Source organism: Aythya ferina (genome assembly GCF_964211825.1).
Source record: "Aythya ferina genome assembly, chromosome: 5".
NCBI classification, from domain to species: Eukaryota; Metazoa; Chordata; class Aves; order Anseriformes; family Anatidae; genus Aythya; species Aythya ferina.
The window spans coordinates 28498444-28515749 of NC_140301.1; the positions used below are offsets into that span (position 1 = coordinate 28498444).

The 17306-nt window shown below is 43.4% G+C and overlaps 1 protein-coding gene across 6 annotated transcripts in view; it reads right to left on the reverse strand.

Moving 5' to 3' along the window:
• Nucleotides 1-6676: 6676 nt before the first annotated feature.
• ACTN1 (actinin alpha 1) overlaps nt 6677-17306 on the reverse strand; it is an 85349-nt gene continuing 74719 nt past the window's right edge. For 2 of the 6 annotated variants that reach the window (XM_084519489.1, XM_084519488.1), the window contains exons 15-22: nt 16913-17095; nt 15838-15972; nt 14810-14989; nt 13701-13847; nt 11626-11706; nt 11029-11094; nt 9381-9539; nt 6677-7572 (exon numbers count right to left, since the gene is read on the reverse strand). In XM_084519489.1, coding sequence (XP_084375615.1) covers nt 7414-7572; nt 9381-9539; nt 11029-11094; nt 11626-11706; nt 13701-13847; nt 14810-14989; nt 15838-15972; nt 16913-17095 — 1110 coding nt within the window. In that variant the 3' untranslated portion in view covers nt 6677-7413. The remainder of the gene's footprint in view (nt 7573-9380; nt 9540-11028; nt 11095-11625; nt 11707-13700; nt 13848-14809; nt 14990-15837; nt 15973-16912; nt 17096-17306) is intronic. The other 4 variants (XM_084519486.1, XM_084519485.1, XM_084519484.1 and 1 more) reach the window with 2 other exon arrangements.

A 17306-nucleotide genomic window follows, 5' to 3' on the forward strand; every position in this document is an offset into this window, starting at 1 on the left:
GCCGCGCGGCCGGCCCGCCGCCGCGCCCCGGCTCTCCGCGCCGCATGGGGGGCAGCGGGGCACGCTGGGAGTTGTAGGCGCGGCGGCGCGGTCAGGCCGCCCGGCAGGGACGTGGCAAAGGCCGGGCAGGGGGCTCTGCCTCAGCCTGCCCGGCGGTGTTGGGCAATCCTTAAAGTGCTGCCCTCTGTTAGTATTCTGCAGGATGGGGATAACTGCAAATTCAGCCACCACAATACACAAAATAACCCCTGGAGCCCACCTCAGGCAGGGTCACCCAGAGCAGGGTGCCCAGGGGACCCACGTCCAAGGGACTCCAGAACCTGTGCCAATGTTTGGCTGCCCTTAAAGCAAACTCTTCTCTCGTATTTGCATGAAATTTCATGTGTTTTTATTTTCTCCTTCATCCCCTCTCATCAGGTGTTTACACACACACTGAGCCTTCTCCTCAGGCTGATCATCCCAGCTCTCAGCGTTTCCTTACCGGTGAGATGCTCCACGCCCTTCATCATCCTCATGGCCCCTCTCTCCAGTCTGCCCATGTCTCCCTTGTACAGGGGAGCCCCGGTCTGGATGCAGCACCCCAGGTGTGGCCTCACCAGGACTGGGGAGATAGGAAGGATCACCTCCCTCAATATTCCACATATGCTGTCTGATGCAGCCCACCACGCTGCTAACATTTGCTGCAAGGCAATTGATGTGAACCCTTTTAGTAAGAAAAAGTTGTAATGTGATAGATTAACAAAACTGTCATTTAAAAAGTGGGTGACTGTAGCTAGGGCAAGTATGTCTTACAACTCCAATACAATGTTCAGTTGTAAGGCTGGTTTAATTCTTTATTTATTAAGACCATCCAGGACACTCAAAATGGCAGCCCTGTTCCTCTACTCCAATTCTGTGCAGCTTGCAGAGCTGGAATATTACAGGAGTAGCATCAGAGCCTTTGTGGGTCTATGTGCTTGGATTGCTGTGTAAGAAGCTCAGAAGCATGAAAAAGCTCCTTAGGTGGCAGTCTTGGAACGGTATGAGAGTAATAAGGATTTGAGTTACTGGCAATAATGAAGATAAGTAATGCCGGAAGCCCAATTAAAGCATTTTTTGGTTTTATCCCGCATCACTGCAGTCTCTGGGATCATGTCAGCAGGGAAGAATGTGGCTGTGTGTCTGGAACGAAGCTCGGACTGCTCTGGCAGCGCCTGGGCTGGGCTGGACTCCTGCCTTGCCTTTCTTGGTTGTGGACATGTTGCACAGGCAGTAGAAGGCATTAAATTAATCATTTGAAGAACCTGCAGTGTTGCTTCTAGCATGTGGGTAGTGTTTCTGGATGTTACCATGTGCAAAACAACTCTCACAGTAGAGCTGCACGTCAGTTTCCTAGTTATTTTGGTGGCACAAGAAGATTGGTCTCAGAAGCCTGTTTGAAAGCCCCTTGGGAACTGTTAGTGTCCTGACTGCACACCTACAAATGAAACAAACACTCAGCTGGAATCAGCATGCTTAAAAACATAATCTGCTTATTGCTATTTTTTTCTTGCTTCCCTGAAGCAAGTGTTTTATTTTCTCTGTGGCAGAAAGCAGGATGGTGTGGTTCAGTGCCACAGATGAAAGATCTGCTCTATTCAACTAAGAAGCAGCAGGAGAGAAAATCTTCATTAAAGTGATGGTGGCAGTGTTTGAATGTACCTAATAAAGAAGTCATAGAATGCTTTCTTAATTCTGCACTTTAAAAGATGTTCTTGGTTTTAGGCAAATCTGCACAACCAAAGCCACAGGGTTCATACAAAAAGCAACAATAGCAATTAGGGAACTAGGGGGAATTGTCTGGGAAATGTTTTGAGATACTTGGAGGATGACTGTGGCACTTGGACTGGAATGTAACAGAGCTGGGTTCAGTTCCCTGCTCACCATTGACTTCCCCAAGGACCGCAGGCAAACAGCTTCTGGCTGGGGACACAACTGAGTTGTCTTCACCACAGCTCCCACCTCAGAGGTGCCAGCAGCCCTGGTGGGCTCCAAGACCTTGAGTCAGGTCCCTGCAGAGGACACAGGAGCAGGTGGGCACCTGGTGACTGAAAATACCTGTGTGCTTAGCGAAGAGCTGCCTGGAAGCAGTAGTGAGAGATGTAGGTCTTTATGTCCCTGCACATACACACCCACCTGCAGCTGTGAAACCAGAGCCTTATTTCATTGGCATCCACAGGCTGGGGTTGTCTCAGAGGAACCTGCCAACATCTGTTTCTGTCAAGGACTGACTGGGACTCTTTCCTTGAGCCACCAAAAGACGTTTTTAGACCAACAGCTACTTTTGGTAAAATAGCTTATGTTTAACATCACCATTGCTCTGTAGGCTCAGGCCTGGTGTCTTCCTCAGCATGGAGGTTCAGGCTCCCGTCCACCACAGAGAGCCCTGACCACAGCACTGAGCGAGGTGCCTGGTGTGGAAGGCAGGCCCCTCTCACAGCGGCTGTGCCATCACGGGGCAGGCAACCCAGGGGAGCAAGTCTTAGACCGACCTCGTGGTCAGGGTGCTGGGAGAGGAGCCCCAGGGCCTGGGGCCAGCTCTGAGGCTCTGCTCTGTGTTTTATCCTTTGTTTAACACAAAATACCTAAAAAATTCCTCCAGCAGGGACTGAATCCTGGCAGCCTTCCTGCACACTTCCTAAACCACAAGGGTGCAGGATTGTGCTTTCTGTCTCATTATTCTTTATTTCATAAACACACGGAGCCAGGTTGGTGAGGTGCTCCCTGGCCCAGCTGGGCTGCAGTGCTGGGGGTGGCAATCCCCTGAGGAGAGATAAAGTGTGGACCTTGTGTTACTCACCTTACATGGAGATATTTTAGGCAATTAGGCCCTTGTGAAGCAAATGGGTGGCAAGCCCACGTAGTGGCTTTGCAAAGAAAGCAGCAAAGAAGGATTAGGTACAGGAGGGAAAGGCCTAGTGAAGGCCTAGAGAACCATCTCCAGGTTTGGGCAGCAACTGAGTGGAAACTGAATTGCAATTTTAAATACAGACTTCTCATTTCTTCCTTCTAGTGAGATCTAGCCTTTTCCCCTATGTGCTTTTTTTCATCTGCACAATGGAAATGACACTATTTCCCACAGCAGTGGTGAAAGGTCATGTTTTCTTCTTTCAGATGGTAGGAGGGTGGGGTCATCGAGGTATTGCTCTGGCTAGAGGTTGGCTGGACATTTACCTCAAATGATACCTTGCATGATGCTCATTAGGTTGTCAACTACCCACAGATAGCAAGAAGGTGTAAACAAAACTGCGAAGAAGAGAGAAGACAATAGTGCTGGTTCTACCAACGTATTTTCATGCATGCATGTCCCAGAAGTATATGTCTGAGAACAAAACTGAGGAACTACTTCCTGACTGTTGTGCGGTATCCAAATAAATGGGAGGAATCAATTTCAGTGTTTTGGTGGTGAGATAGATGCATAGTCTATAGTAGCTTTAAGTCCTCAGAATATAGAAAAGACTAGTTTTATTCCAGCATTTTCAGTGAGTTGTTGAGATTTCAGTCTGCCTAAAATAGCCAGATAGGAAATCCTTCCCTGTACAGGAGACAGTTGTCCATCTCTTGCAATGGTTGACTTCTCTACTGTCGTGCTGAACACATTTCCTCAGTGCATGCTGGGGCATGCTCTGATTACCTGTTTGTCTCAGGGTATGCCCTATACTTTGCTAATCCAGGTTTATTGTGCTAAGACTTTCCCAGCAGCTTATGGCTAATGCAATGGATTTTAAGGGTTTATGTAGTGGCAACTCTTGTGGTAGCCAGAGTCACCTAGGCAATTTGATTAATTCAACAGGATTAAGCTTTCTTAGTATTTGTCTACCACATGAAAAACAAAACAAAACGAAAAATATATAAATCTGTTCTACCCGGACATTTGTTGTGCAAGTAATACAGTAGAAATAATTTTCTAGTTATGGTTTGAAATCATACCTGTATTCTGGTTTCTTAAGGAAGATATTTCAGTTTGAGCTGTTCCTTCTCCCAGCCATTACAAACAGCCACCCTCTCGTTATTCCTTGCCCTCTCTGTTATTTCACTGATAAAACCAGCCAGCCTGATTCAGCTGTATGGATCTGCTGTGGATGTATGAATACTTCTTTGAAACTAAGTTCATTCAAGGTTGCAGAGCAGTTTCCTTTCATTGTCTTCTGAGACTCCTGGCTCCACTCCTCTCTTCTGAAACCAGATGCTGGCAGCACTGAAGACATGCGATAGTCACAAGCTACACTTGAGAGGCTTTTCGAAATGTGGCTGACATGCTGGCAGGCAAGACAGCTCCATGTTTTCTGAGCACTAATGTGTTTTTGTTCCTGGGCTGTCAGAGAGCCATGCAGGGGCAGGTACCGAGATCTCCAGAGCCGAAGATGGCAACAGCCATGAAATGAAAATGGTTAATTTCTGGGAAAACCATTATTTCAGTTTCCGTGCCTGAGAACAGTGAGTCTGCCAGGCTGAAAAAACGATCAGTTCATCCCTGAATGGGAGATGTGAGCTTGAGACGCGTTGTCTGCTGCTTCTGCTCTTGGCAGGGGAAGGGGCAGTCACTGAACTGCAAACAGCTGCTTCCAGGAAGGAATTTAATCAAGGCTGATGTCAGGACTTGGCTGAAAAGTGGCACATTAGCTGCAAGACCATGATCCTCACACAAAAAGCTGTTTTCAGATTTCGGCACGGTAACTGCCAGGGGCAGTTAGGCCACAGGAGTGCAGAATATGTCTTGTGCTGCATGCGAAGAAGGCTGATTTGCTGCAGCACCACCGTGCCTCCTTGGGTGGCGTGGGGATGGGAGGCCTTTACCTGCAGCCCAAGGGTCAAAGACTAGGTCACATCAGCTCTAACTGGTTTGTCAGAGGCTATGCAGAAAAAATAACAGTACATGTGACTAAAAGGTGTACCTGTGCTTTCTGCAGCCCTATTTCAAGATAACATTTTCTCAAGACAGTGGTCATTGAAATCCTGATGGTTATTCCCCTCACCCCCTGGTATTAGTATTTTTTTTTGAAAGCATGCATAATGGAATTCATCACTCCATCTTCATGTGTACAAGCCACTCCTCAGAGAACCTCAATTTATATGTAAGTGCCAATGTCCTTTCTAAGGACCAGGCAGCTATTGTGCAGGAGGAACAAGGGTTATTACAAAAAGGGCAGTGGGTACTCTGACGCAAACTTCAATACAGATTTTCTGCTCATGCATATAGTCACCCCCCCTACTGTTTTAGTTTTAAAACATAACCTATGTTTTGTACATTAAAACATGGTAATGGACTCGTCACTCTACCTTTGAAGAGGACAGTCCCAATTGTACACTCATTGTAGAGACTTGGCTGAAAACGGGCCTAGAAAGGAGCTTGCAAGTGGGTTCAATACTGATGTAGCTGCAAGGCCAACGTTACTCATCACAGCTATCGGCCCCTCCAGGGGTCTCAGTGTTAAGGATTGCAACTCAGCCTCACACCCAAGGAAACTTGGCTTCTGAACTCCAGCACTCATTAACCACACAATTTTAGGTTAATTTTAAGCTACGTGAACTGTCTTGGCTTCAACTTCCAAAGACAAACTGTTGCTGAGTATAGTCTGGCCTTGCCTACACATGAAGCCAAACAGCATTCACGGGCATACCCTCTGCCAACACATTATCAGGAGAATGGGGGTCTCAGTGTCTGCTGGAGGAGGTGCAGTGGCAGACATTAGCACCCCCTCTCCCAGATACAGCATGCAGATGTTGTCAGGTTGGGATACCTCACAGCATACTGCTGTGGTTTTTACGGTGTGTCACACTCAAGGTCAGGAATGAACCTGAAAGCTGTACTGAACCCAAGTACAATTCTTTCCTCAGGACTCAGCTTTGCCCTAGGAAACAGAAGGCAATTCTGCTGAGAGCTGCAGGAGTTCATTGTGAATCTGTGAATGAATTCTCAGCTCCCGCAGGCTAGTCACTTCAGAATAAAAACCGCCCTCAGGACTGGAGGCAGCAGTATGTGGTTATACCTAAAAAGCCCACTTGAAACACATCATGAAGCACTAATGAAGATTTTTGTCCTTAAGTCCATGTTTCCTAAAAAGTTGTGGGAGGGCAAGAAATGTCTTTGTAACACAAAATGTCTGGGAAGGGATTAGCTGCTTCCCTTTGCTAATTTTCAGGTGCGTGCGTTTGCTTCTACTTTATGATTCGTTACAGGTCCTTAAAGAGATGTTTCGCAGGCTGCTTTCTTTTGAATGTCTGATACGAAGATGTTCTTGAGTGCTCTGGAAGAATTTACAGTGTCAGAAGATGCGATATTAAAAGCAGTGAGATATTGAATGCTGAGCATGGAACAGTGGAGGAACTTCTCATTAGATGGTTCAAAATATGGTGATTGTTTGTATAGCTCTAGTAACAAATTCTGTACTGTTTTCTAAGGAATAATGAGGACATTGTTCCTAGAGGTGTGTGTGTGTAAGGAATGGTTAAAAATGGTATAAATCTAATTTAAAGTGGTCAGAAATCTGTGAAATTTCCAACTTAATTAAACAAAAATTAAAAGTTAAGGGAGAGGGAAGATGACATTCAAAGGACTGTAATTTTGATGAAAAAACATTTTGGATTCTCTTCTTCGTGCCTGTGGTTTCAATTAAAGAGGATTAAACATTTACTGTACAAATGAATAAAGTCTAGATTTGTTATCACAAGAAATTTTTAATATGGTTTGTGACAAGCAATATCAAAGTTATCAACTCTCAAGCTTCATGTTCTGAAACCAGACAACTCTCAGCAACAAAAAAAGTTGTGCACTGATAAACATAGGAGGCATATTGTATTTTTTAATTAAATATGAAAACATGAGCTGTGTACATTATTTTTTCCCTAGAAAACACAGCAATTTCAAAAGTTTATCATAAAATATTTTCATGAAATGAGTGAACCAGCAAACACATGCACTTGTGTGCCTTCCCCCCTCCAAAGATAAACGTGATAAAGAGACATACGCAAATGTAAAAGTTAACAGAACAAGTGGCGTTTTGTTGTTGTTTGGTTCTTTTTGGAAAGGATGGAATGTAACATTGTGCTCGACTTTCTATGTCACAACAAAAAATATTTGGTGTAATATTTTAACATTTTCATTTTAAGTTTCAATCTGGTGGAGAAAAATACCTTTTTTTCTATAATAAAATATGTCTGTTCTTTTTAAAACGTAACTTTTTTTGCACAAAATAATTTTGTAAACTGTCATTTCAAGGGCAAGGTAGGCGGTGTCATGTCAATGTCCTCCCCCCCACTTAAAAATGTGATCTGTTATCTGAAGCAAAACAGGGAAACACAAAAAAGAGCGGAGCAGAGGCTGCTTTGCAAAGAGAAAGAAGGGTGTGTTGGACGGGGGAGAGGGGAGGGAGCGTGTGGTGGGACAGAAAAAAGTTAAAGGTCACTTTCGCCATAGAGCGCTGTGGAGAAGGACATGTAGTCCAGGGCACCGGGTACGGCATCACGGCCGTTGTAGGGTGCCATTCTAGCAATGCAGTATTCAGCCTGATCAGGAGGCAGTTCCCGCCGCAATTCGTCCACAGTGATGTAGTTCTGCAACGAGGACACAAGATAAGGCAAGCATTATTTTCAGAAGACTGACCTTCCTCCCGGGACAATCGCTCCCTGTCCCCCAAGGGCAGCAGATGACAGGGACAGACCACAGCTAGACTAGGACTGTACATCCGTAAACAGTTTGGCCAATAATATGTTTTAAAAAATGGATAGGAGGATTGTTTTTGCAGGAGAGATGCTGGCACACCTAAAGAAAAGACCTGGTGGTAGGTCAGGTAAATTGTTAGCGTGAAATTGACCCTTTTCGTTGAAAGTGGAGGTCCTACTGAAGGCAAATAGAAGGAAGCAGTTTAATTTGGATCCTGCTCTCACTGGCAGTGGTTCATGACACTTGGGAATTGCTGTTGCCTCTCTTCAGACCACAGAAAGGAGCCATCCCCACTAGCACTGGTTGGTGGCACTGATGCAGGCAGCAGACAAGCCAACACTTCCTCTTGCTTTCACAGCTCTGCTGACAATCTTTGCCTTTCACAACATACATTTTTAATAGGCAAGTAAAATGTCTTACATAAAACTGACTTCTGGAAGCTCATTCAGCTGAGGTGAGGCTAGCTTGGCTTCTCTTCATGCAGCTGGTAACAGTAACTGCCTGTTTGCTAACCAACATGTTGTATTTAGCTAACTGACTCCCTTGCAGTCTTCTGAAAAATGGCTCAGGTTTCAGAGCATCTCTCTCTCTCCTTTGACTTTCTATACGTTTTTTCATGTCTTTCAGTTTCATGACTGGAATTAATAAGATTTTTCTTCATAATGAAATCCTGTCTGATTCATGTTGTAGTCACTGAAGCATATTAAACACTGAAAATTTTATTTGAAGTACTGTACAGAGTAGATGAGTTAGTAAATAAAACTCTATGCCAAAAAACTTATTTATTCAGTGTTTTAGCTTGTCACAATAAGCTGGAATTTTCAAGCCTTGAAAGACAATAGAACTGGCTTTAGTCAGGTATAATGCCTTAGAGAAAAATGGGCATCATAAGTTTCTACATTATTGGTTATTAAAAGATTATTAGTAAAACACAGAAAACAGTAGTGGATGAAAGGATAACTCATCACAACCAAAGAAATTTCTTGTGAGATGAACAAAATCATTAGCAAATACAGAGAATCATTAATAATTGATATACTACTTATTTATGCAGTTGTAGCAAAGATTAGTGGGGATTTTTATATGAGAAAAATAAGAATATATTTATTTTTATATCAGCTGGCTCCACTGATGCAAATTTAGAAAATTAGTATTTTACATTCATTCTGTGAGTTTTCCTATTTTTGGCCAATTTCTATTATTAAAAGATGCCCTTTTTAAATCACAGAACTTGCATACAGAGCATATCCTCAATGAAAATCTAGTATTGATCATATAACAGCAGTAGTGATATATACAAAGATCACCTCAAGTTTACAGCTAATAGCTCTTTTTCTTGAAAAATATTTTTAAATAGTTTTTTATTCTTGAAAAACTAACAGTTTTTCAAAACTATTTTTTGAACCATCTGTTGAATCTGTTCATACATTTTGAAATAACAAATTGCAGCTAAGCTCTTAAATTCAATTTTTAATGCCAGAGTGGGCAGCATAGTTCTGACTGACAGAGGAACAGGACTTCAGTTGCTTGGCAGGCTGCCTGTTAACCCACACTTTAACCCTGTACTCCTCTAGCACTGCACAGTGGTCTTGTGAAAACTCTCCTTGCTAGAGAGCACTCCCCTTGACACTCTTGGAGACAGGAGGGAAAAAGGGAAGCAGGAGCAATGAAGATTGGAAAGGAGGATGTAGAGCCTCACCTTATCTCCAGCCAGGATCTTGAAGGAAGCCATAACCTGGTCAGCAGTATCTGTGTCTGCTGTTTCCCGGGACATGAAGTCGATGAAGGCCTGGAACGTCACTACACCCAGGCGATTAGGGTCGACGATGCTCATGATGCGGGCAAACTCTGCCTCCCCCTGGGGAACAAGACAGGCATGTAAGCCAGGATGCTTGGGCAGCAGTGCTATGACAGTGGGGAACAACTGTTCTGCAGCACATCTTACAGCTAGGAAAACAAAGCCAGACAGTAACAACTTCAACCTTTTGTCAGAATTTTCTTTTTTAATCTGTCTGTTGTGTACAAAGGCTTCCCAATCATTTGTCCTTTGGAATAAAATACTTTCAGCTGTGACCTAGGATAACATCCAGCTCCATCTGGCTCTAGGACAACACTCCTATCAGGGAACAATGTCACACAGACCTCAGGGGAAGATGCAGCTTTCTCTGTACTACATGTTGTGCTAGATGCCTGTAGCGATATTGGGAGATCTGCATTCCTCAAATCCTTTTACTTTCATTTACTAGAAGAGAACTTTTATGGTTCTCCTCAGCTGCCAGAACAGCATCCACCAGAAGAAACCTCTCTGGGGGCCCTTAATATTATCTTGTTCATCCTAATTAGACAGGCTTTGGAAAAGGACTTGCAGATCCGAAGAGGCCCAGGGAAGTATAGCCTTTACAGGAAAGGTGCTACAGGTAAGTTTGCTAGAGAGGCCAAAACCCTGTAGCAACTTTTTTATTCCTTTTTTTATTTTTTATTCTTTCATATAAACAATTATCTATTTTCATCTCTGGGACTCCTTCCTCCCCAGGTAAGGAGGAAGGGGAAAGCACAGCTGAGTCTTCTCCTGGGAACAGGCTCTTCTAACACCTCTAGATCAGTACACCTGCAAGATTAATTGAGGTGTCTAATCAAATGTTACTACAGCTTGGCACACTACTTTAAAGAGTCTGTGTTTACACTGGGCTGATAAGTATGACAAATCAACACAGCTTTGCCTGGTATCGGGAACAAAGGTACTGAGCGTACAGTTCAACATTTCTGCACTACGCTGTTCTCCTGCCCTTTAATGAACCTCAGTCTTTGGGGAAGCTTTCCCCATTAGTTATCATGCCTCTCAAGGTGCCCTGTTCCTGTTGTGAATACGCAGGTACTCTGGTGAGGAAAAAGCTACAGGGAAGATGACTGGAACTTGAACCTACTTACACGAACAGGAAGATGGATGTGAAATAAGTGAATGAGAGGAGTGGCATCTGAGTGTACTCAGAAATCAGGCTGTGCATATGTCCAGATGAGTTCAACTGATGCCCAGGGCTGGGGAGCTTATATGCCACTGTGCATACTGCACAGAGCGATATGAAAAATTTATTGTTTCTTCCACTTGTAGCTGCACAGTTTGATAAATACAACTCTTATTTGACATACACAGGAATTAGACAATGATTTCATTTTTTTTTAACCTTCAGCTACTGCTGCGAGACAAGAATTTTACATGTGCTAGATTTAACTTCCATTGCTGGAAAGCAAGACTGCGTTTACCTTGATTCGCTACACATTCTCCCTTTCTTTTTGAAGGTGGCTATAAGAATCACTTTGAACAGGAGTGACAGAGGGCTCTACATTACCATATTGTAACCCATGGAGATAAGGCAGGCTCGGAAATCTTCACAATCCATCATACCAGTCTTCTTCTACAGAGAGTGATGCAAAGATGGAAAAAGCCAAGAAAGAAAAGGGAGACCAGGCCAGGGAGAAATGAACCCACAGGAGACATTACAAAGAATGAGTTTTAGGAAGAAAGTATTTACAAGACAATGAAAAACAATACAACACAGGTAGTTTGTGAAACCATAAAGAAATAAAGGTAGTTTTGGAAATGAAACAGTTTACACACAAGGGACACGTTGATGATGAAAAAGAGGAATGAAGATATCAAGCAAGACCGATTGAGAGACGGACAAGAGAAGGATTGTTAAGTGACACAGACATAAATGGAATAGTTTGAAGATATAAAAGGAATTTGCCGAAGACAAACAATTAGGGAATTAAGAAGGAATAGATACCAAGGTACATTTAGGAAGGAAGTAGTATAGAAAAATGATGCATTTACAGTCAAACACAAGAATGATAGATGGATTAAGACAAACAAGAAAAGAAAGGAAAAAAACTGTTATTTTTTCACAGTTTAATATCTGGCTGTGTTCACCACTAGCATTCAGTACCTGTGCATCGTTTCCAATATCGTAACCCAAGCTGATGAGACAGGCTTTGAATTCCTCAGGGCCAAGTGTGCCGGAGTGGTCCTGGTTATGCGGTGTGCCAGGCAGCAGGACATGCAGTGCCAGTGGGGTGACGGTGTGGGCAGAAGGAAGGGAGACACAGAGGAGATCAAAGGGAGGCGGAAAGACAACAAATAGGTGCCCCATGCAGTGGGTGAGAGGAGGGAGAGGAAGAATGACATGCAGATAGAAAGATAGGGAAGAAAAATAAAAAGTGCACAACATTAGATATCACAATGACATTTCAGGATGTGCTAAAAATGCTCTTGGAACAGTTCCTTCTGAGAAAGCTCGTCACATCTTGAGAGCATTTCAGTGACAAAAACAGTCAATGCTCAGAAGCCTCAAGATCTCAATCTCCCAAGTGAATTGCTCGCATCACTGCTTGTTATCCATAGTGCCAGAAGCCCTGTGTTTCGCTAGTAACCTGGAGTGCAGGTAAGCAGGCAGAGGCAGTGGGAAGCATTGCCTTATTCTTCTAGTCAAAAGTCCCACCAAAGGAGTAGGTGAGGGCAGGTATGTTTGGCAACACACCCGAGGAAGCTGAGCTGTCAGGGCATCCCACGAACAGACAAAGAAAAACAGCTGAAGCTCAAGGGAGCAGTGTTATTGCTGTATTTATGAGACCTGCACATAAGGTGGAGCTTTGACTGGCAAGGCTGTTTGAAGTGCTCAGCTCTGAAAACAGCACTGCTGTACAGCATGGCACAACGTGGCTTGGCAGCTGCTCTTCCCTTTCCTCATTCCCCATTCCCCAAACATCAGTGTTTGGATGTACCCATGATCACAAACTATGACAGGAACTGAGAATCCCCATTTGCCCCGCAAAATTTTTGCTCAGGCAGCCCCAGGCATTGAAGAACCCCTGCCTGCAGCCACCATCTCTGGCCAGAGAAAGAAAGCTACAGACAGGATTGTGGGGCAAATTCCATGTGACTTTCCTCAAACAATCAGCTTTTTAAAGCCAGACTTAAGCCTTCATAATTCAAACAGACAGCTGAAGATTGGGAAAGACATTTTTTCTCTGCATTATCATTCAGACTGTTGTGCAGGAAGGGGCAAATGACATGAAAGTCAAAATATAAAACTTACAGTGCTTTCTGGGTTCTTCTGCCAAGGAAAGAAGCTATGTTTTTGGTTTTCCTTTGGCAGCTAGAGAGGGGCTGAAATGGCTAGTGCTCAGCAATCTGAAAACATTGCCAGCCTCTGAGAGGGCCCTGTTCTCTGGAGACCTTTCAAACAGTCTGACTGGTGCAGCAAATGGTGGAGAGCACCTACATTTGCATCTTACTTAGTATCTCTGCAGGCGCACGGATTTCCAGACAACAGTGAGGGGGCTGATAACTGAGCCTACAGAACCAGTCATGAGATGGTGTCAGGCTGGGGCTGCTGTCTCTGCCTCCCTGCGTTGACAGCTTTCTGATTTGTTTGGTAGAGGGATGCCAGCTGATGGCTTCTCAATGGAGAAGGAAGAGCTGCAGGGAGAGTGGCAAATTGAGGGGAGGAGGATTTCCTTTGAGGAATTCTTATTGTACCTGTTAGTGCCTTGACAGGTATCTCCACAGTAAGGCAAGGCAAGCTTTGCATCAGGGTTTATCTACATTATGTAATGTCATTCTGCGCATAGATCCTCCTGTTTGCTCCATACAAGAACAATGCTGGTTCCTTCAGTACTGGTGTATGTGATGGTGTATCAGAGCACAGGACGGCTGCTCCAAAGGATTTATAAACTATGGATTATAAACTAAGATAGTGAAGCTGGGGTAAAAATGTAATTTTCTAAATAAGCCTTCAAACTTTTTCACACTTTAGCTTTATCAAGAAACTTTCTGTTTCAGATATACTTCTCCTCCCAGGCTAATGATCTCTTGGCAATCTCCCTGCTCCACAGGAGTGGCATTTTTAAGAATTAAGCCTCTTCTATTAATCTAGTTTTATTACAGTGACTGTTTGTTATTGCACTGCACAGTCTACATGGGAGCTTGTAACTTACCAAGCTGCAGTCAGCACTGACTTACCCTGTCGAAATGGTTGAAAGAAGCCCGGAACTCGTTCATCTGTTCCTGGCTGATTCCTTTGGCATCACGGGTCAGAATCTGGTTTTCCACTTCATTGATGGTTCTAGCAATTGTTGTTAATAGCTGCTCCCAGCCCACTCGGATATGCTGGAAAAAAGAGGACAAGACAATTTATAAATTATATAAATTAAAAAGTCCTTCTGCCTCTGAGGCCATTGGATCAAATATGCTACTTGTTTCAAATTAAATGATCCTGGTGGCCAAGGTAGAAGTCCACTTGCTCAGAAACATTTCCTTCTCATCCACATTGTAAGCCAGACGGATATTTAAAATCTGAATTTTGACTGTAAAAAACATTGAAGAGGCCAATTCCTGCTTGTAATAAAGTCTTGGTCCTATTGCAAACTTCTTTTCCTAGTAGAGCAACACAGTGGGGGCCTTTAACACAAATGAGAATCAAACCCAATGCTTCTAAGACTTAGTTGGGCAGAAAACTCTCCTTACATGAACCAAGAAAATAAATAAACCACAGTCCTTGAAATACATTGGTGCTCCACTGCATCTGCTGTTGTTCAATGAAGAGCTGGCCAGAAACCAAAAAGCAAGTTTCAAAGCCTGTCTGTGTTCTGCTGGACTCATGCTGAATTCAGATTGCTTCCAAGAAATCTCACGTTGTCAACAGAAAGCCAGACTCTGATTTTAAAAAGGTTTTGTTGGACTTCTTTCTTCTTCAAGGCTGTAGCAACTCAAACTCACCAACGCCTGTCTGGTCTTTCTAATCCCAGCTAATAGGCTGCCACAGTCAGGTGGCAGAAGAAACAAGGCCAGCCAATTTTTCAAGCAATACTGTTGAAATCTCATTTAGGTTATTTCTATTGTCTGTATTTGGAAGAACAGTGGACCACATTGGTATGAAGTACAGCAAGGCTGAAAAGAAATTTATTAACACGTTGCATGCTTGGCCATACTGTCAAGCTCTCCTCTTTGCTGAGAACCACAACACATTGCCTGAGCAGGATGTGGCTGGTGCTAACTGGCCACAACAGATCAGGCTGTCTGATCTGCTGGCACTACACTCCAGCAGGGAAAAGGCTTTGCAAAACACTTACCTCCATGGTGTAGTTGGTGTGCTTGTTGTCAAAGATAAGAGCCTCCTGGATCTGTTGGTGGTCTCCTTCCAACTGGTCAATCTTTGGTTTGTAATTCACGATGCTCTTCTCATACTGCCGCAAGTGGTTGAGCTGGTCCTCCAGGGTCCCGTGCATCTCTATTGAAATGCGGCCAATCTCCTGCATTAAATTAACAAAGGGAAAGGAGTTACACCCCATTAGAAGGAAAAGCCTTAACATGGCTGACATTTAATGCAGCTATTTCACACTTGCATAGGATGATGATTCAGAGAAAAACATCTCAGAGAGCAGTTACTTGAGATGAGCTGAGACACTGTCAGCAAAAATTTCAGCAGAGCCTTGAACATTTTCCAAGTGGGGTGTGTCACATGAAATGTGTCTAATATAAAGATGCAAAAAAATGAAACTGCATTCCATAAGCTAGTAATGTAGCAAGAAAGATCTTCTCTTGATGTGCTGTCCACCACTGTCAGTCCCTTCATAAAGCAATGTCTGTAACTGCTCTATTCTTTACATCTCCTACCATCAGTAACAGCTTCACATTCTTTCATCTCATCAACTCCAATTTTAATTCAAATCTTACCTAAAGAGAGAAGATTTCCATTAAAAATGTTTCTTTTCTGCTGATGTTTGACATGCTAGTTGTATATATTTTCTCATGTGTACCAAGATGTGTGCAATTGCTGTGAAAGCAGTTATGGAAAATATGCTTTTGATGTAGAGTCTTTCTCTTGCTGCATATATATTTGACTCTATTCAAATACCACCGTTCCCCATTTTAAGTAATGTATTTTTATCACTTTACTGAAGAGTTAGGGGAAGAAAAGTAAAAGCACTTCAGTAATTGGTATCAATCTTTGTATTCTCCATATTTTCTATGAAAGTTTATCTTGTTGCAATCTGAAGGAAAAATTACCAAAACAGTAGTCAAAAAAAAAAAAAAAAAAAGAACCAAGTATCAGTGAAAATCACAAAGGAAAACAGACTGAAAATGAGAAAAGCAATACCTCCATCTTGGTCTGGATCCAGGGTCCAATGACATTGGCCTGTGCACCAAACTGCTTACGAAGTCGTTCATTTTGCTGCTGGCGAGCGTGTTCCTCCATCAGTGCTTGATCCCTTCTAGGAACCAGCTGCCTCACCTAGAGCAAAGAGTGAAAAAACGTGCATTTAATACATGCAAAACTAAGTGAATAATAACTATAGGAATTGATGCAAGGAAGGGGTAAGGTTTGGAGAGAGAAATGACAGAGCCCCAGTGTGAGTGGGGTTGTGAAGGGGCTTCCAAAAGAGGGTGAGGGCTGCCAGAAGCATTTAATCCAGGGCTTTTTTGGGGGGGAGCCCCAGGTGGGGTGCTTGTTGGACCTGGGCTCTCTCTAGGGTTAGGATTTGGAGACAGCAAAAGTACAGAGATCCACTGTGAGTGGCGTTGCAAAAGGGCCTGTAATGCGCTAAGATGTTTGTACTGAAAAAAAGCAGTCATAATTTTTAGGCCTGGGCAGGGAGGCTCAAGGAATGTGAATCCTATTCACTGCAGGACTGCAAATTCATCTCAGGCCATGAAAAGAAGCTTTCATCCACTATCTGGGGGTTTGGTGCCTGATGCAGGCTGAATTGTAGTAGCTACAGATATCACTGAGTTTGTGGTAAGAACCACCAGCATAAACTGGTATTAAGATTATCTGCTCTTTTAGGATTACAGCATTGGAAGGCTCCTGGTCTGTGGAGACTGAACATTTGAACGGTTGAATGGTGGAGAAGGATATTGACTCCCATGACATACTTACTTGCTTTTCAGGTCAAATGAGGACTTAAAATCTCAGATTTTTTAATTTAGCATCTCTTGTTAAAAACAAAACAAAAAAAAAAGGAATGAAAAGGGATGACACCCTTAGGAATATATTTTAAAGGTGTCTTCCAATTTCCCAGCACATGACATTTGAGCCGAAAGCAAATGGCAAATGTGCAGGAGCTCAGAAGTAAGCATCAAGGATAACTCAGATTAAATAATCCCCTTCCTGGGGCCCCAGTGACTAAGAAGCAGCCTCCCCCACACTGACTACAAGGTTGTAAAGAACTCACATGTTCCCATTTGCCATTGATCTCCTGTGGGGTGATTGTAGTGTATGGATTCGTTCCTGCCATGTTGACGTGGTATGTCTGGACGATCTTTGAGACTTCATTGTGGATTCCCAGGATGGCCTGTCGCTCTTTGTCGGCATCTGGCAAAGTGGCTTTGAACTGTTCGTGGGCTGTGGTCAATCCCTGTAGAAGGAGGGCAGCAGCAAAGAAGAGCATTAGTCACTGAGTAGCCTCTTCAGCAAATATATCCCTACAGAAGTGACTGCAAAAGCTTATATATTCCCAGGATATAAAATAGTCTACTCTAGCACACTTTCAGCACCTCCCAGCATCACTAAACAGGCTGCTTTAAGTAGTTAAATGAAATGAATTCTCATTTTTCCTCATTGTTTCC